Below are 20638 nucleotides of genomic sequence, written 5' to 3'. Positions count from 1 at the left end.
GTTTCTGACTCTAACAAAAACCACATTTATCCCTGGCATTTGTAATGCTGATGACTGAGGAAGTGTCTTAGCCTCTGTGGTTATGATAATCACGTAAGGAAGTTGCTGTGTCTCCACCATGAACAGACTAATGTATAATTGGTAATGTTAGTAATAGTACAGGCCTGTTCTTTAAATGCTAGTGGTTTGTTCCACTTGGTGAGCCAGTTCTTCTGAAGTCTAACTCCTTTGCACCTCTTTGCAAGTAAGCTTCTTTTCTTTTGTAAAGCTCATTTCTTTCCACAAAGACCTTGGGGTCCCCAACCCTGGACGATGGAGTGAGGTGCAGATTCTCCATTGAGGTGGCTGTTTAAGCAGGTAAGCATTGACTGGTCACTTACGGTTCCAGCATCACACAGGAAAGGACATCAAATGACTTTTAAAGTTCTTTCCTTTCCAACAGCAGGATTCTGTTGGTTTAAATGGAAGGTGCCAAGTGAACAGTGCTCATCAGGTGTTTACTGGGAACCTGCTCTATGCTGGCCTCTGTAGGAGGCTCCAGAGACACGATGGAAAACAAGACAGATAAGATCCCTATCTTCATGGAACTTGCAGTCTAGTGGAGCCAACAGACATTAATCAAGTCATCATAAGTAATTGTAAAATCACAGCTGCAGTGAGCACAAAAAAGGAGAGGTATGTGGTGCCCGTGAGAACCAATAATCTGGGGATTTGACCCACTCCGGAGGGTCCAGGAGGCTTTCCTGAGAAATTACCCCTGCTACCTCCTGGAAAAATACAGAAATAGAGTACCCTGCACTCAATTAAGCTATAGAATTCAAATATGTTAAGGCTCAGAATCACTAATGTCCACCCTGAGAACCTCTGTGAAGGAACTCTTGGAAACATTCATCAGCAAGGGATGTGGTAGGTGGAAATTAACTCCTCTGTAAATAAGGAGATCAGGAGTTTGTTTAAATAAGTTCAGCTGCACTCGTTCACAGCCATGGAGACCATGGCTATGCAGCCTGGTTTTTAAAATGTTTATCCCAGAAACATTCACAACAATTTTCTTTTTTTTTCCCAAGAGAGGAAAAAAGAGCTTGTGGATTATTCTCATGATGCATTCTCTCTTTGGATATAAAAGATATCAAAGGGAAAATAAAACCATGGTTGGCAGGAGGTATTTGTTTAATGGGTTAATAAATAAGAACAAACTTTAACGACGAAGAGACTAAAGTCTAATACTTTGGTTCAAAGAAATCAATTCCACAAATAGAACATGGGGGACTTTTTTTGGCAAATGCTCCTGGGTAAAACCTTTAAGGGTTTAATTATCCACAACCTTACATGGGCTAAACAGTATTATGAAACTTCCAAAAAACTAAGTGAAAGTTATATCAAGAAAAATACAGTGCCCAGATTACTAGAAATAATCATCCCACCCTACTCTTCACTTGCCAGGACAACCCTGGAAGATTTGGGCTCAGTTCTGGGCATGACTTTCCAAGAGGGGCACTGGTGAACTCAGAAGCATCTAGAAGCAGGCTCTGGGTCTATAAACAATGTGAAATGAGGAAATACTGGAGGAACCATGGATGGGTAGCCTGAGAGCTGCTTCTAGTATTTGCAGGCCTGCCATGTAAAAGAAGAGCAGCTTGGGCTGTCCTGTCTTCAAGGCTGTTCGCAACCAATCACTACCAGGGACACCAGGAACTCCTACTTGGCTCTGGGGCTCTGATCCCTCTTGCCCAATTGCTTCCCACATGGGTCTGTAGGACAAGATGTTACTGGATGTACTACGAAAACAAAAAAACCAAAAAAACAAAACTACACACATATATATACATATGTACATATGTGTATGTGTATACACACACATACATGTAGTGGTTAACCATGTTTGGGCAAAACTGTACTAACAGTATTCCTTACAGTAGAATGTTTTGGAATCTTCAAATGCTAATATCATTGCAAATACACAAGATATAGAAGTGTACTCCAAGTTTCCCAATCTTTTTTGACTTCCAGAAACTTCTTGAGAAACTAGCATTATTCTATATATGCAGATATTAGGCTCAGCATTGATATAGGTACATGGGGGCAAGAAACTAAAGGTTTAGATACAGTGCCTGCCTTCGAAGACATCTTCATCCAAAGATAAATGGCTGACACAAAGCCTGGACTGGATAATACTGGGGGGAATTTCATGGGAGAAGACCACCTCACAGGTCCATTGGGCATTCATACGGTATTCTGCAGAATAACATGGCACCATCCACATTTCATGATACAGGAAAGGACTAAACAGTAGCCTTGTAATCTTTCATTAAAGACTAGAACTTTGGGAAATTGTCTAGCCTTCTATGAGGGCACTGTTCAGTCCCAAGACTCATCTATCTTTCTTAATACCTTCCAATTCTATCAAGTCAACTCATTACCAAAGAATATTTCTACCTCCTTAAGAATATTAAATAGCTTAGAACTTTGTAAATATGTACCTCAAATTTACCAGTTCATGCTACCTACCCTACCTCAGGACTTGTAGGAAAGAAAATGAAACCAGTATTCTGTTCTGTGTAACTAGCATGAATTGCAACTCAATTGCAAGGCTGATAGAATGCCTGGTTTTAATCCCCTTTTCTTTGCTAAAGGGCCTAGAAGTCAGTCTCTTTACTTCAAAATATTCAGTAGAAAGAATAGGAGAAGAGATGTAGCCACTTCAATACCAACATAGCTGGAGACCAACAGGTAGGAAAGGGCCACACGCCTGAATGGATATTTACAAAAGAGAATGACGTAGGCGGGATGGGGTAGTAGGGTGCTCGTGAAGGAGGTGAGAGTTCAGATCAATATTTAGACAGGCAGAGAGGAGAGAGAGGACAGAAAGTGGCGTCCAAGTGTCTTGGGTCACCCCCAGAGTGCACCAAGTTCCACTCTTCCACTGTACTAAAATTTGCACATATATCCTCATGCACAAGGATGTATTTTTAATTTCTTGGTCACCTAGTAACTTAGTTCTATCCTAATGATCTCCCTTCATTTAGCCTTGATAAATCATAAAACTTGGGCCAATGAAAGAGAAATATTTAATGCTGTGCTGAAACTTCCTCTTAAATAAAAACGAAAAACTGACTCGCTCTGCCAAATGAAAACATTTATAAAGGTTTCCTTGATCACTCAGGGAAGAAAAATATGTTTATCAGTCTGTTTAATCCCTACAGACACAATGACCACGCCGCCAAGGAGGGCCCCAAACTTCCTGTCTCAGTAGATGTGATCCTCTGAAAGTAAGGTTAGCCCTCCTGGCTGAATGTGCTCACTGCTTTTCAAATGTGTACACTTCATCAGGGTTGCTATAAATAAATTGTGTCTTGATTTAGGACACATCAGCTACCGTTGCTATTTCAGTGCTCCCTTAGCGGCCTAAACTTTCACTGGAAGTAGTGGTTATGGGGAAGAAAATGCTAGCACAGGAGTGCGACTTACCCGTCCCAAAGCTTTCCTCTCCACAAAGGGACAGTTTGCTCGCATCCATCAAATTCCCAAAAAACTTCCAGCCAGTTGGGGTCTCATACAAAGCGATCTTTGTAGCATTAGCCACCCTTCAAAGGCATGAAATCAAAGTTACATCACAGCAGGACTGTTAGCATAGCCATGCGAGGAATGGAAACGGGCAACCGTTATTGTAATCAAGGGTCTCATTTAGCACTGCTCAGAGGTACACATAATTCTAAGGTTGGTGGAAAATCATAAGAGAAAACTTGTGCACAATGGGCTATTATATGTGGATTCAGAGGAGGGGGAGAAGAGGAAGAAGAAAGAATTAATTCAGATCATGGAGTTCAATATTTTAGAAGCAACGGTAGTAAAATGTGCAGGGCTGTTTTTTAAGCTATTGAAACACATGTGTTTTGGATACAGACTGCATCTATAACTATTTTATAAAGAACAAAAGAATGGTGTTTTGATGCACTTATAATCACAGATCATAGACTATTGGATCTGGGAGGTCAGCATTTTGCAGAGAAGGAAACAGGGCCCAGAATGTGATGTGATCAGACCAAGGTCACACAGCCAGGCTGACCCACTGCCCAGGATCCAGCTGCCCATTAGTGTTCCTTTCATCTCATCAGAAGGCCCCACTTGCCCCAGCTTCACCCACACTGATCAGTGATTCCCTTCCCCTCCAACCTATCTTTTTACTTCTCCAAATATATCTTTAGACTATTTAAAACCTTTGAGTGATTAAAAAAAAAAAAAATTCCTTTCCCTTTGAACTGGAAAAGGTACCTGACAAGTTTCATTCACTGTGAGATTTGCTTTCCAGAATTCTTGCCTTATTCCTAACAAAGCAATGTCATATTTGGACTCTAACATTTTGAAAACTGTGAAAATATAATAAACTTTTATCTGGTTAATGAGGTCTTTCGGTTGCAATTTTATATGAGGACTATCAATTTTTCCAAAAAATTGGAAGCAAACTTGGATGACACAGAAGATATTTCAGGACCTAATAGGTCTAATATATGATAGCATGGCCACAAACCAGCTCACAACTTCAGATGTAGGATCTGGAGGCAGAAGCATCGGGTTTTAATTCTAGCTCTCATTGGCTGTGGGGTTTTGGACAAGATTGTTAACTTCTCTGATTTTCAGTTTCCTCTTTTTTAAAATGCAGATTGCTGTGAGGATCAATTGAGATGGTAAATGTAAAAAGCACTATATAAACTACAAACCACTATCTGGATGTCAGTCATTATTTTCTTGTTAACTGAAGTGTAGTCAGCACCAAATTTGTAACCATCTCCCCCCCAACAGGAAACTATTGCCTGGCCCAGTGGTTGGGAGCAAAGGCTCTGGGTACAAATTCTGACTCAGCCATTTACTAGTTGGGTGGCCTTAAATTATATAACTTCTTTATCCTTTTGTTTTCCCACTAGCAAAATGGGGTTACCTATAGCATTTATCTCATAGGTTTGGTCTGAAAATTAAAAGATTTAAAATATGTAAAGTATTTAGTGTCTAGGACAATAAATATTAGCTATTATAAGAGCCTACTTTCCTCCCTGGCTTGATCCTTTACTCATTCATTCATTCATTCTTTACCATTCATTCAGCAAACACCCCCTGGACACTTGACATGTTCTAATTAATATTTTCCCTGGTTTTTGGTTATTTATTACTTTTATTTTTCAGTTGTTCTAGATGTGATCTCATAAACCACCTTAAAGCCTTTGCATAATGAAATGACATATGATAAATAGACAAATATACAGATAAGCAAATCTGAGATATCAACTACCTACTATCACTGGTTTCTTTCTCATAAAAACTAAATATAACTTTTTTTAAACCTATTTGAGCTTTCTGTTTTAGATTTTGGACACATGAACATTTACTGTGTAATCCAGTTCTGCTGAAACTCAAAAATTACTTCAAATTGCTCTTTCACCCAAACTCTGTGCACTGCTAAAGGAAAGTGATCCTCTAGAATGATGTCTTGAGTACAACGGAAGTGCCATCCATTCATTTATTCATTAAAATTCAATCATTTATTTCTTTAAATGATATGTGTGTGTGTCCTGCTACGTGCCGGGCACACTATGGCCAGGCAGAGTCTAGGATGGTGAATAAGACAGTCCTTTCTCTGCAGAAGTACATCGTTAAGCAGAACCTAGTGTGGAAAGTGCCAGGATGGAGGAAGTGCAGGGGCGAAGGCAGCAGAGGGGGGCATCGGATCCTAAAGACTCACCCATTCCCTCATACGAGAAACAGCACATATGAGTATTATGCATCAGATGCCTGTGCTGAAAGGGGAGAAAGAGTGTTCCAGGGACAGTGGAAGGCATGGTGAAGACCAGGACGATCTGAGACAGGAGGGCCAAGCAGATGGAGAGACCTACCGGTCCAGGGCACTGCTTGTGGGCATGCTGCGTGCAAAGCCGCGGACCCCGGTTTTCTGGAAATACGGAATGCTGAAGATGTTGGCAGAGATGACAGCCACAGAGTCAGAAGGGTTCACAAAGAACCCGTGCTTGCCCAGAATCATGTTTCGATCCTTTGGGAGAAAGGAGATTCGAAGGAAGACTTTTAACCAAACTACTAAAGAAATCCAACTGTCTTCCATGGGGGTTTTATAAGATTTAAAACTATAAAATTTAAAAGTGATACATTTACTCATACTGGGTTTTAAACACTGGATTCGATTATTAATGGATCTGTACATTACCACTGGGCCAAAGGCACCTCCATGCCAAAGAGTTAAAACTGTTTCCAATTAAAGTACAAGCACAAAGTCCTTTTGAGCCGAATACTCTGTTCTGCCTCCAAAGCCTGGCTAATTTAACCTCCTAGACCTTTTCCAAGCTCTGGAACCAATCACTTCTCTCCCAGAGGAGTGGAGAGAAGGCAATGAGAGAGGAAATGTTGGCTATTTACACAGTTTGGTAGGTCCACCAGGCATCCTTTGAGGAACAAAGGCAGATTTCTTCAAGGAAAGGCTTCCGAATCATGGCCCCTCTGCTTGGTACTGGACCCAGCAAAATATGCTGCTACTGGGCCGAGCCCGTGGCGCACTCAGTAGAGTGCTGCGTTGGGAGCACGGCGACGCTCCCGCCGCGGGTTCGGATCCTATATAGGAATGACCGGTGCACTCACTGGCTGAGTGCCCGTCACGAAAAAACGACAAAAAAAAAAAAAAAAATATGCTGCTACTTCACTGCTTCCTTGGTGCCTGGCACTCACACTCAAGTAACTGAGAGTGTGGAGGAAAATCTCCCAGCACGGACTGCATCAGGAGGATGCACTGCAAATCAATGTCTGCTAGGAACCCCCTTAATTTTCCAAAATTTTGATATATGAAAAATTATTTTCAGGGTTTAGTGGATTCTAGCTTATGGTAAAGAACAATAGCCAACAAATGAAAATATATTTTCAACTAAGTAAAGGTAAAGAGTGCCTACTATCTGTGAGATACAAGGGATATAAACCTAGGACAGGTTTATTGCCTTAGTCAGTTTTTTAAGTTTATTTACTGTCTGTTACACAGTAACCAATGTAAGTCAAACAACTTATTTATAAAAATGTTAATTGTAGAGAAGGAAAAAAATGTTAATTTTATCAATAGTCTTCAAAGCAGCTATAAAATTATAGTTTCATCGCTCAGCTAATGTCAGTGAACAAATGGGTATATTATAAGACCAGAACCTTTTCCAGAGATTAGATAAGTAGCCAGCTGCTGGTTGGGGGCAGAAACCTACCTTAGGACAGGTATCTAGAACTCAACCAGCTCATTACATCATAACCAGAACCTAATCACCCTGCCTCACTTAGCAAATAGGAATGTCTGAAATTAAATGCATGCGTTACACTTCAATGACTCTTATTTCTGCTCAAGAGTGTCTTCTAATAATTTAGTTCAGCCCTCAGGTTCAATGAGGGATCCTTGACAATCGCTCACCAGGCTCCCGGGGCCTGGGAGAAGCAGCCCACTTTTCCCCCCATCTGCAAAATCGGGCCTGGCCTGCATCAGAGTTCACTCAGATGCACTTGTACCCACCCCATCTCCATCAAAGGCAGCCCCAAAATCATGCTCTCCTGACTTCATGGTCTCCACCAGGTCAGCTGCATAGGTGAGGTTGGGGTCAGGGTGGTGGCCTCCAAAATCCTCCAGAGGAACACAGTTAACTGCCGAGTTTGCAGGGGCACCGAGTTCTTCACAGAGGATCTTCTTTACATACGGTCCCACAACTACAAAAAGCATGAAAGAAAAGTAGGAAGAATAAGAAAATAAAACTTATTAAGTGTGAGAAAATAAAACTTATTAAAGTGTGTGGGGCGATGTGGACGTATTCTGGGGAGAAGAATAGCATTAGCAGCAATGAGAACGTGTGAACTGTATTCAGGGGTTAGTGGAGAGGTAAGTCTGACTTGGGTAGAAGGTTCTAGAAAAAGGAATAATGCAAGATTAGATTGGAAAAGGTGGGGCCAGTGAAGGAAAGAGAGGAGAAAGAGATGGGAATTAGCCATTGTAAAGGCCCCTCCACACACCTGTGCCAGGTGCTTCTCAACTCTTTCCTCCGTCAGTCCTTCAGCAAAGCCCACAAGGTGGTACAGCTTAGTGCTTACAAGCCTGGACTCTGGAATCAGAGAGTCTGGGTTCAAATCCCAGCTCTGTCCATCACTGGCTGTACAACTTGGGGAAAATTATTTAATCTCTCTGTACCTCAGTCTCTCCCATCTGCAAAATGAGGATAATAATAGTAACTACCTAACAGGATTGATATGAGGATTAAATGAGTTGTTAGTAGGTATGCAGCACTGAGAACAGTACCTGGTACATATGTTATAAATGTCTGCATTATGTTTATCACCTCTAGTTTATAGATAAGAAAACTGTGGTTCTGAGATGATGTGCCCAACTTACACAGCTAGTAGGAGTGGAAACTGGGATTCAGAGCTCTTATTTTCTACTATATTGAGCTATCTGAACTAGTTAAAAAAAAATACAAACAAGCAAACAAAAACCAGTTACAACAAAAAACAGGAGAAACCAGTCATACATATTTACAGCGACATTTTGTATAACTACCCACTCATCTCTAAAATCCTGAGAATGTGTTTTCATGAAGAAAGACACTAACCCTGATATACAGAGGTCAGAACGGTATAGAATACGCGTCTCCTATTCGGGGTCACATGTTAAGCAGGCTACTGGTGCCCCACAAGATGAGGTCAAGGTAGCCAGGGCTGTGATGCACGCAGAACCAGAGGCATGAGAGGAACGACAGAAAGGTCTGGAGAAAAGAAGTCTACTTCCTGACCAGCTTCTCCTACCCAATATCCCATCAAAACCCCATTCTCGAGCTGGCCCAGGCTTCTCCTCATTCCCCTGATGTGACATCTACTTATAAGTCTTTATGCCGTTGCTATGCCACTGCCCCTGCTGGGAATGACCACTGCTTGATTTTCCACCACCCTAGATCTTTCTTTCATAAAACTGAGTTGGCTGCCACTTCTTCTAGGAAGTGCTTCTTAATACCCTTAGTCAAACTATGCCTTCTTCTACTACCCAAAGAGAAAGCACTTGAAATTCTACCTAACCCTCATTTTGCCAGCCTGGCAGTCATTAGTGTTTTGCCCACTTCATCTCCCCAAACATCGAAGCCTCTTTGAAGGAGGTCACCTGTCAAGCCCCTGCCTGTTCCCCAAGCACACATGTAGCAGGTACTCAATACACATCTGTCGACCGGTTTCAAATGACAGAATCACTTTTGTCTGAATAAGAAAGGAGACCCATTCTGTGGGACTCCAGAGAGCCAGCTAGGACCCAAAGGGAGAAGCTTCAGAGATGGAAGATTTCAGCCCACCCGGAGAAGATTTTCTAACCTTGGTGTGCAGGGGAGCAGGAGGCCCTGACCAGCATCATCGAAAAGGTTCAAGCACAGGCAGAAATCCACCCCGACCAGGCAGGTGTGTGCGTGCATTTCTACACGAGGGAGAATCCTTGCCACTCTAAATTATTGCGAAACATATAGACAACCCACGTGCTCAGGAATTCTCATATTCCCGCATGTGAGAAAACCCCCATGGTTGTATTTCACAACTGACCTGGCCACACAACCCACAGAGGAAGAAGAGAGGGAGATACACATCCTGTTGTTCCTGAATTTAATCCTCAGCTTGCCCTTGCCATCTTCTAAGAAAAGGAGCTTGTGGGGGCGAGCGAGTGGGGTGTGGGGCTCAGGAGCATGTGTACCTCATCCAGCAAATGACCGCCCCCTGCGGAAATACATGGGGGCATAGGGAAGAATGTCAGGTATCTTCTGAGGGGGAGGGAGCGCCCACAACAGTTGCATGTTGCTCAAAAACTGATGCTTAATGAGGAAACACTGACCTTCACACTAGCTTACCATGAGCAATGTCTCTACTATTTTTGCTGTGTACAATTAGATTTTTATCTGTGTGAATTTTGCTCTGAAATGGCTGCAAAATAATTCTGTTTAAAAACCATCAAACAGAGAGAGAGACTTGGGAAAAGTCTTGTTAAAACCTCATAATACCCATAGAGAGCAACTTCATATCCTTGAAAGAGGGGGATTAAAGAGAAATGACTCCATACCTCCATGCATGGCATCGATGCGGATCTTTAGCCGGTTCGGACCAGAAAGTATTTCTTTCAGGGCATTGAAATCAAAGATGTTTCTCAGCATCGCAGCATAAGCCTCCACCGAATCCACAATTTCCACTGTAACAACAAGCAACATTAAAAGATGGAAGAACTAAACACATTTAGAAATATACTCTGAAATGATTACACTGCTGTATCCTACAATAGCTATTTTAAAAGCACAATTATTGAGTAGCTCTGATATAACAGCACTGTTAGATGACATCTTATTCAATACTAACAATTTTCCTGAGTGGTAAATGTTTCTGGTCCTATTTTATAGATGAGGAAATTCAAGGTCAAAAGGTTACGGAACTTGCCCATACAGCTGGCATGGGGCACACAGGGGACTTGTGACAGAGGCTGCATACATGCTGCTACTCTGACACACCGCTTCCCCATTCATCTCCATGAGAGACATATTCTAGTGCCACAGATAGAAAACATAGTGCCCACTTTCCTTTCCTTTCCTTTTTCCAGGTCCATTGTCATTAAGACTTAATGGTGAAAAGCAGAAAAAGATTTTTTAAATCAATCACTTTCCATATATACTGCTAAAGGAATAAGACAAATCTAAGAACTTAGTATTGTTGTTATTGGATTTTCCAGGATTCTGAACATTTTCAAAACATGAAGAGTGTTTTCTGAACCCCAAGAATGTCTTTGAGATGTACCAAAGCAACTGTCAGCTTTCGATGGGAAGGTTCAAACCAAAAATGCATTTCATAAGGTTGCAGTCCAGAGGAAAGAATATATTTTAGGGCAAAGTCAAAATGCAAGTTACACTGCCAACGATCTCATCCTCATTTCATTAGTATAAATAAGTTTATAAACATTTATTCCATCAGTCATTGCAATTTCTCAGCATTCAACAACAAAATGCTAATGCTGCCTATGCAGGGAGTTTCAATTTAGTCCCCCAAAATGGTTTGATTGATTTTAAAGAATCAGGGAAAAAAACCAAAAGCCCAGGCTTGGGAATGATTTACACCTGAGTCTGAATCCTGCTTTTTTTTTTTTTACCACTCCCTGACTACATGACCTTGACACTGTTACTTGACCCCTCTCAGGCTTTGTTGTCTCATCTGTAAACAGTGGATACTGATAGTACTGCCTTCACAGCGCTCCTGTGAGAATAAAATGGAATAACGCGTGTAAAGAGGCTGGCACATAATAAGAGCTCAATCAGAGTTGCTATGAATGTAATCTTATAGGTATTCCAGTCAAAGCTGTTTGTTCTACAGGTATGAAAACTGAGGCCTAGAGAGTTAGACTTACCCAATGTCATACAGCTGATCACTGGCAGGGCCCAGAGGGCTGAGGTCTCTAAACTCCCAAACCTAACTCCAGACGTGCTAATTAATTAACGCATGCAAAGCTTAGTGACCACAATCTTTCAAAAGCTGAAGATCCATTTTATTAAAACCTTGAAAGGAAAATTGCTCAAGTTGGAAATAGGAGTAGGCAGAAAGGGAAGGAAAGTAAACATGCCTGTGAAAGGTTTGAACTTGTTTTCCAGGTCAAACTGCTGCTTTCCCAGAACACCAAGGTCTACTTTCAGGTCAGGACAAATTGCATATTCTTCAATTGTCTTGCTGATTTGGAAAATTTTATCAGTAATTGCTTCTGGAGCAGGACCTGGAAATCAAACAGCAAACAATGAGTCATTTTGTGCAGCTCACATGAACATACACAAAGAATCCAAAGCTCATCAATTCCTCTTCATTAGCACATCTACAGTTGCATCACTCAGGCAGCAAAGTATGAGAATTTTTCTAAATGAAAATATCATGTTAATGATGATTAGCACATGGCTCTTCATATTTAAATATTGCAGAATGAGAAGCATTTCACTATCACTAAAAGGAAGCAAAGGACTCTCCCCCACCTTACAAAGGATCAGAACCAGAATCCTGGCTTCCCAACGCTTCAGGTATTGGTTTATCCTACTGAAAATAAAATTGTCTGTCCTCAAAATGACAGCAAACTCACCTCCATTAGAAATATTAAATTTGATTCCAAAATCTCCATTGGGCCCTCCTGGGTTGTGGCTGGCTGTCAGAATGATCCCACCAATGGCTTTGATTTTCCTGATGATGCAGGAGACAGCAGGGGTGGAGAGGATTCCATTCTGTCCAATAACCAAGCGACCAATCTAGGAGAAGAAATCTAGAACACTTTAACATCAGTAAATCCAGAGCTACCACACAGAAACACCAGAACAACAGGCAGATGGACAAAGAAATATTCTATCAGACCAGAAAAGGTTTTCTTTAATGAACATCATGCAGCTTGGATGTCTCCAGCATATAACCGAAGCAGAATCAACACTGTTGAACAAAGCCATTCCTTCAGATCATTTTTGGGACTTTGTAGTTTTAGAACAGTGTGTGGTCTGGGGTGCTGGCAAGAAAACATAGCATTTTCAAAACAGAGCCTTTCCAGATCAGGTTCACAATCTGGATACATTGAAAGATTGTGAGAAAGCCCACATTTTTATCCAATTCGATCATACTTTCAACACACAATGAAAGAGAGGATATAGATTTAGCTAGTAAAAGGAACTCTACTCAAAGAGCAGGCTTTCGTAAATTAAAATTTTTAAAAAGTAAAAAGGGCAAACACAGCAAGAACCTTATAAAATGCATCTTATAAATTTATCTTTCCAGTCAAGCTTGGAGTTTTCATATAGTGGGTTTCCTCAAAGCAGGACACACCTACCAACATGAGGGTGTACCTGGGTTACCCCCTGGGCCTCAAGCAAGACTGCTGGAAGCTATTACTGAGTAAGCCAGTCAGACCACCTACATGAAAGGGTACAGGTGGGCTTTTGTTGCACCCTTAACTCACCTTCCCATATCACTCAGATGGAATCAGCACAGCTCCTAAATCTTCCTTTGCTAAAAGGACAGTAATTTATAACTGTTTCGACATGACTCAAGTTGGAAAAGAAGGAAGTTCTGTCAGTTCCTCTAATATACTTGGAGGAGATGTGACCACTATATAAAAGACTTATAAAATGGGGAGTTTGTGCATTTCCTCCACTCTCCCTTCTGAGAGAAGAGAGGGATGGGAATGTTTTAAATTTTTCCATTTATTTCTTTTTGCCCCACTCAAGATAAATATGGTTGAAGAAATGACTGGAAGGTAGAAGGTGTAGTCCTAATGTTGAAAATGCCAATGAGATACCTGGAGTCCCTGGGGAAAGTTTGTCTGGGGCTGTTAGCTTTGTCACCCTCCTAGAGGTCACTGAAAACTCGACCGCCTTATAATCCAGCCCCTCTACTACCAACCACTTCCCAGGAAGCAGTTGGTTCATTTCAGTCAGCTCTCGGCTCTCATATAAGGGTACTTCAAGAAATTTGTGGAAAAGCAGAATGAAAAGATAATACGAATCTTTCCGTGAACTTTTTGAAGGTCCTCACATGTCTATCTCTGAAGAATATTTGTTATGTCCTTCCTCCCCCAAGAAATGGTAGCCACCAGGGTAGGTGCTGTAAGTAGGCTCCTTTACAGACCAGAGAATCCTGCAGATGGTGTGCAGTCAATGCTGATGATTATTACTGAGCTGCAGAGTTGTTTTTCTACATCCCATGGCACTTTCAATCTACTCTCACATTTGCTCCTCCAAGTACCATTGCATAGATGAGGAAGCTGAAGTTCAGAGTTGTCACGTTCCTGCCCATTCATTCATTCTTATACCCATCCAACAGCAAGAATAACAAGCATGGATGGAAAGGTGCTATAGCAGATGCTGAGACAGATGACCTCGCAAGGTCATACAGCCAGTTAGTGGCCATAGCTGGGGAAAGCAATGAAACCTCCTGACATAGTGGGAATGGTGAATCTCACTCTTCCAGCGGTTTCCAAGTGTGGTGTGCTTATGATAAGAATAAAAGCCGATGTTTGGGCAGTTCCAGAATTTCCATGGGAAGGGCTTGGGGGCGGTAATTTAATCAGCCTTTGCACATCAAGCACACCAACTTTCACTTAGAATGTGTTTATGTTTGGTATGGAAGGACAGGTTGATGAATATTAACCACCCAAGGCACACCTTAATTCTACCATTCATTATGGTATGATCTGCAGTCAGCAATGGTCTCTGGCTAGGGGGATTATGCCAGGGAGTAAGAGTAAGAAGGGAAGTCGAGAGATAGAAGCCAGGGAAGTCTATAGTAGATTCTCTCTTGAGCCCAAGAAGAGGCACATTTGGCCAAAGTACTCCCCTTCCAGAGCAGACTCTTCCTTGTGAATCGCCCTCAGGAATATACCACTCAATCTCACATATGGAAGATATCGTACTATTGCCCTCCTTCCCCTAATGATGCCTGCACCGTTGTAACAGCTCCTAACTCAATCTCTCCTCCATCTCTCCCACCTGAACCTTCCTTGCTCTAGCTGGGCTGAATCCATCCTGCCTACTCAGGCCAACCTAGTTCATCTTTCTAAACCATAATTCTGTGTCTCTTCTCTACTCAAAAACCTTCCCTGTACCATATGATCCAGAAATTCCACTTATAGGTATATACCTACAGTATGGAAAGCCAGGACTTAAAGAAGTACTTATATAACACTGTTCATAGCAGCATTATTCACAGTACCCAACAGGTGGAAACAACCCAACTGTCCATCAATAGATGGACGGGTAAACAAAATGTGGTATATACATACTATGGAATATTATTCGGCCTTAAAAAAGGAAATTCTGACACATGTACAACATGGATGAACCTTCAGAATGTTATGCTAAGTGAAATAAGCCAATCACAAAAGGACAAATACTGTATGATTCCATTTGTACAAGGTATCTAAAGCAATCAAAATCATAGAAACAGAAAGCAGAATGGTGGTTGCCAGGGGCTCAGGAGAGGGAGAAATGGAGAGCTGTTGAATGGGTACAGAGTTTCAGTTTGGCAAGATGAAAAAGTTCTAGAGATATGCCGCACAACAGTTTGAATATAGTTAATTAACAGTACTGAATGGTATACTTAAAAATGGTTAACATAGTCAATTTTATATGTTTTTATCACAATTAAATTTTTTTAAAAAAACTGGTCACTGTATTCAAAGATGACATTGCTATCTGTGGGTATGTTTGTGATTGAAAGGATACAGGATAAGTGTTCTTTCTAAGATTCAAAAAAAAGGGAATGAATTTGTGACACATGCTACAACCTAGATAAACCTTGAAAACATTATGTCAAGTGCCAGACACAAAAGGACAGGTAACTGTATGATTCCACTCACATGAGGGACCTAGAATGGGCAAATTTATAGAGCCAGAAAGTAGAGTAGAGGGAGGCTGGGCTGGGGGAGGAGAGGAACAAGGAGTGATTGCTTAATGGGTACAGAGTTTCTGTCTGGGATGATAAAAAAAAGCCCTGGAGACAGACAGTGGTGATGGTTGCACAACACTGTAGATATAATTGGTGCCACTGAACTGAACACGGAAATGGTTAAAATGATAAATTTGATGTCATGTGTATTTTACCTTCCCTGGCTCCCGAGCTAGAGATGACCCCCTCGGCCTGGCACAGAGATTCCATCATCAAAAGGCCTCACCCCCCTCCCCCACAACTGCCTTCATCATAAATCATGTCTTGCCACCAAAATGGTACCAACATTTCATAGTCAAACATGGCAAGAAGCAAACTTTTAAATGTTTCTTTTAAGTGAAAATATGGGTTGGTGTTTCCTTGTTTCATAAAAAACCAAGTTACCTGTTCTTTGTGCTGCTGGTCACACACGGGTTCTGCTCTTGCCTCTACACTTAGCTCTAAATTGAGAGCTCTGGGGAACAAGTGAGATATCAATATTCTAACTGGGGCCCCCCAATGTCTTATTTTATGCATTAAAATGTCCTGTAAAAGCAGAAAGCTCTATGCAAATAAGAACGAAGAGACTTCTAATGAAGGCAAATTATATTTCATATTCCATAAATGCACCAGATAAAAGTGTACCTAAGGGGAAAAGATGAAATGATCTCCAGTTAGCTTAGTGAGCTGAAAAGTCCTGCAAAAATTGACTTTTGGGTGGAGCCGGTACTGACAAAGGTGAAGACAGAACATTGACTTTTGCCAAAATCTGGGGCAATAATTATCCTTCCTATAAATTTCCTCCCTGTAGTCCTACCCACAGAGGGATGTTAAAATAGTCACAATTTAGGATGTGTTAGAAAAAGAAGAAATCAAACTCTTTAGAATTTCATAGGATTTATCAGATTAAAGTGCTTTATCAGTCCACTAAATGTTTTAAGTAATGCAGTTGGGCAGCATGACTGCTTTAAATGCAATGCTATTTTTAATAAGGAATGTCCTTGAAAAGACTTGAAAATATTGCTTGGGCTGCCACAGCTCTAACAAATAGGCAGTTACCATATTTAGTCAATTACTATCACTTAAATGTATTATTTAGCAAACCTTGAAATGGTAAATCTGAGAAAGTCTATAGGGTCTGCCTGAATTACACATTCCTACCACCTCTTCTACATCCTTCAACTCTACACAAAAATGAAATGAAACCAAATATATCACAGCAAAGGGGACAGTGTATCAGATCCACTCAACAGTCTAGATATATGCGGAGAAATAATGTTCCATTCATTCACTCTCAAAAGATTAAAAGCATCTTAATACCATTCCCTTTGCAGCTCTCCTCAGAGATGAAATTTATGGCATGTCACATTTTATCTTAAAAATGTGTATGCTTCATAATAATTTCATATTTGAGTGCTTTATCAGCAATTTTTACATGAGAGGCATTCAGATTCTGAAACTCAGTATCAAAGGAAAACTCTCATTATAAACAATAGGATCTACAAACACTTTTAAATTTAGTTTGGTGGTATGCTTTGTTTTGCTTTGTTTTAATTTGGTTCTTGCAAACATACCTGCTTGGCATATTATCAAAATAGACTGAAAATGAATGCCCAACACATTTGGTTGCAATGCTAGGTTTTATGTTCTCAGAATCAGAATCTCTTCCTGAAAAGAAATACAACAGATTTTTTAAATTTATGGGTACTGAAGGACTGTGTGCTCCAAATTATTGCTAAGCATTATCTAAAACACTAAAAATACATTTTTGGTCCCAAAAAGGAATTTGCAGAGCAAAAAACAACAATGTCCTGATGCCCACCTTCCTGTCAATCACTGGGCTATGCAAATTGTTAGATTATCAAGATCAGTGCTTTCTGGTGCAATATTCCTTCTGATTTGCTTAATCCAGCCAACACAGTTTTTCATGATGCAGAGCCTCTTTAAATTATATTCCTTACAGGAGTTATTATCTCTACCCTGCTGCACAAATTCACTGCACACAGGGCTTCTTTGTGTCCAAGGTCATTATAAGCAGGTTCCCCTGTAACAGGTCCTCTTAGAAGGCTCACACCTAACATTTTCCAATCCCCTCCTACCATTTCTGCATGACTACCAGGATCCATAAACAACAGCATGCCCTGGCTTTTGTTTTCCTGTTTGACAAGTGACTGAACTTCAACAAGGAAACCATTGAAAGAAAACAAAATCCTCCTCTCTCCACCATTCAGCTGAGCCCTCTTACATAGGATAGGGTGCCCCTTGAAGCTAGTTAGAATGTAGATAAAACAGCTTATGGCTGAGAGTGTGTTTTAAATGTCTAAAAAGCAACAGGTAATTTTTCAAACAACAGGGATAGAGCACAACACATAAGAAGCTAAACTTACATTCCAATAACCCAATGTGATTAGTGTAATTTCTAGAGTATTTGCACAATATACCATCTCTGAAGTCACAATAAAACTTAACTATACGTTAGTAGAATTGAAGTGTATACCATATTCAAATCTTGATACATCTGTATATTTCTGCAAAATTAAGAAGTTATTTGGAGAGCCGGAAATGCAACAATACTTATCATATACCAACCCCATTGGCGGCTGCCATCTGCACTATTGTTTCTATTGCTGATTTATTAAAATACCGCCCATCTCCACCAACCACCAGTGACGATCCCTGGCGATCTTTTAGGTCTACGGAAAAGAATATACTCTGGATGAAATTCTCCAGATAGCATGGCTTTTCCTCAAAATAATAGGTTTTCTTCCGTAATCCACTTGTTCCTGGTTTCTGGTCATGGTAGGGAGCTGTAGAAAAAGTCAACAGTGGGAGAGGACCTTCTTCCATTTTTCTGTATGTCCCAGAAATCCATTCATCAAAATCACTCATCTTTCATTTCCTCCACTTGGCTTAGTAAGGGTATCCAGAAAGCAGTCAAGAGTCCCCCAAATAGTCGGTCCAACCTGAAGATGCAATGGTGTTGTCTGAGCAACTGAAATAGAGGTTTTGCCTGAATGATCACTCTCAGTGAGAAAGCTCAGTTAATTCCTTGTTGTTGTTGTCCCTTGTGGAAAAGTTAAGGGCCACACACCCACCCACACACAAAGTAGATCTTCAAAGTTGTTTTGATGAATACACTTCTGCCCACGTAACCAAGTCAAACACCCTTCAATTATTTTTGCCTCATTTCCCCATTAGGGTAGAGAGAGCTGCAAAGAGTGCTGCACGCAGCAGATTTCAGTTCCAAACACCAGATGGCTGCCAGACTCCACTCAGAGCCCAGGCGAAGATGGAGCTATTGTAGTCCCAAGAAGCAGGCTGGTGAGCAAGACACCCTGGTGTGGCCCTCACTGCTCCTGCCACCCCTTAAACCGGAGCCTCACTGTGCATTCATCGCTGAGAAGGCCGTCTGCAGCTAAAATTGTTCCATGCCATCTAGCAAATTAAAGGTCAGTCTTAAAATGGAAGTGAGGGATCTCAGTTACCTCTGGTTTCCTTACATCACTGTCATTTTGATACCCAAGGGATTTTTTTACTTCCCACATGCAATCCCAGTTAGAAGGAAAAAAAAAAAAAAAACCATCTAACAGAACAGATTTATTCATTGGCCGCCAAAGACTTAACAAAATAGTATTCAGTTCTACAAGAATAGATCCATGCAAATATGTCCTGAATGACCAACAGCTTGGTCATTCCCTTGAATTTACAGAAAAGTGGGAATGAGGATGCACCAAATCCTTGAAAACGTAAGCAGAACAGGGGGGAAATATATATACATAATTTGTGTGTGCGTGCGTGTGCGTGCGTGCGTGCGTGTGTGTGTGCGTGTGTTGTGTTCTTCTGAGTACATGAGGTTGGATTAAGTTATTGTTTAGAAAATAATATGAACATAAGATTAATTTAAAAATTTGTTCTGTTTTAAATAGATTGGACTGTTTTGCTTTTCTGGTAGCTGGATGGTACATGGATCCAAACCCTCAACCTTGGTATGACCAGCACCACATTCGAACCAAGTGAGCTAACTGGTCAGCCCAGACTCGACTTTCTTACAGCAGTTTAAGTACTTTGCACTTGAAGAATCTAAAGTGTTTAAAAACGTTTCACCTGAATAAATGTAATACCCAATCCCACTTGATCCCTGAGATTTTATTAATAACCTGTTTAATTACATACATGTGTACTTTTTATCTGGTTCAGAAGTTGCCAGTTAAGAACCTCCATGGTCAAGGTTTTGATAAACATGTTAAGGTGCTTAAAAAGTAAATCAGGACTAGTCACACCACATGTTTGGGGAGTTTGACACACACCAAGGAGTCAAGGTTGTCAAGGGAAAAGTGAAAAAAAAAAAAAAAAAGGGAAAAGTGAGTCACCTCTTCAGAAACAAAATCTGAGTATCTTTCTACTAACTTGTCAAGCAAGGTTCGAAAAAAGACAGGCACTGGCAGCAGCTGACTGCCTCTCTGTGGGGGTTGCTCTGCACAGAACCAGCAGAGCTCATGGGACCATGAGCAGAAGGCACGCCACTGGCAAGGGAGCCTGGGCCCCTTCAAATGGCAACTGGGGCTCGTCCATGTACAGGGAACATAGCATTAAAACAATTCACAAGACACATCTATTAAGTTGAAAACCAGTCGGCCAAAAAACAACTACCTTTTGTAGCTTATTTGGGGCTCTCAGCCAGTTTTTAAAAGTAAAATTCTTTAGAAATTAATTGAAAAAGCAAGCTTGCTTTATTAACAGCTTAAATACCCACTGTTTTTCATCTTACTACAAAAGCATTTTTTTAATTCATATTTTTTAAGTTCTGTGCCAAGTTTTCTCTGGTTTTATGTAGGCTTGCAAATTAGGCTGGCATATGTGTCTTGACATATTCAATAATACATCCAGATTTATAAAATATCATTCCAATAATGTGTTCACTGAAATAAGAGAGCAACCAACCACATAATTCATAGTTTTCTTAATGAGATCTCGAAGTCCCAGTAGAGTCAGGGGCACTTGGGCACGAGGTTGCTCCAACATCCCCAACTAAAGTTTCTCTGACCACCCAACAAATCACATTCCAGCATGTTCTCTGCTGGTGGTCTGCCACTCTCTCGGTGAAGCTCTTTCTGAAGCTGGAACTATGAGAGTAACGTTTTGAGCAACTACATACGCTGGGCACGGTGTTTGT

General features: G+C 40.9%; 1 protein-coding gene across 2 annotated transcripts in view; it reads right to left on the bottom strand.

The window, feature by feature from the left end:
* PGM1 (phosphoglucomutase 1) overlaps window positions 1–20638 on the bottom strand; it is a 67971-nt gene that overhangs the window by 21762 nt on the left and 25571 nt on the right. For both annotated transcript variants that reach the window (XM_063106919.1, XM_063106918.1), the window contains exons 2-7: window positions 12143–12305; window positions 11642–11788; window positions 10103–10228; window positions 7541–7731; window positions 5886–6040; window positions 3469–3584 (exon numbers count right to left, since the gene is read on the bottom strand). In XM_063106919.1, the coding sequence (XP_062962989.1) occupies window positions 3469–3584; window positions 5886–6040; window positions 7541–7731; window positions 10103–10228; window positions 11642–11788; window positions 12143–12305 (898 nt within the window). The remainder of the gene's footprint in view (window positions 1–3468; window positions 3585–5885; window positions 6041–7540; window positions 7732–10102; window positions 10229–11641; window positions 11789–12142; window positions 12306–20638) is intronic.

Source organism: Cynocephalus volans, chromosome 8, assembly GCF_027409185.1.
Source record: "Cynocephalus volans isolate mCynVol1 chromosome 8, mCynVol1.pri, whole genome shotgun sequence".
In the NCBI taxonomy this organism is placed as follows: domain Eukaryota; kingdom Metazoa; phylum Chordata; class Mammalia; order Dermoptera; family Cynocephalidae; genus Cynocephalus; species Cynocephalus volans.
The sequence above is the reverse complement of the archived record's forward strand: the minus strand, read 5'-3'. Positions and strand labels throughout refer to the sequence as shown.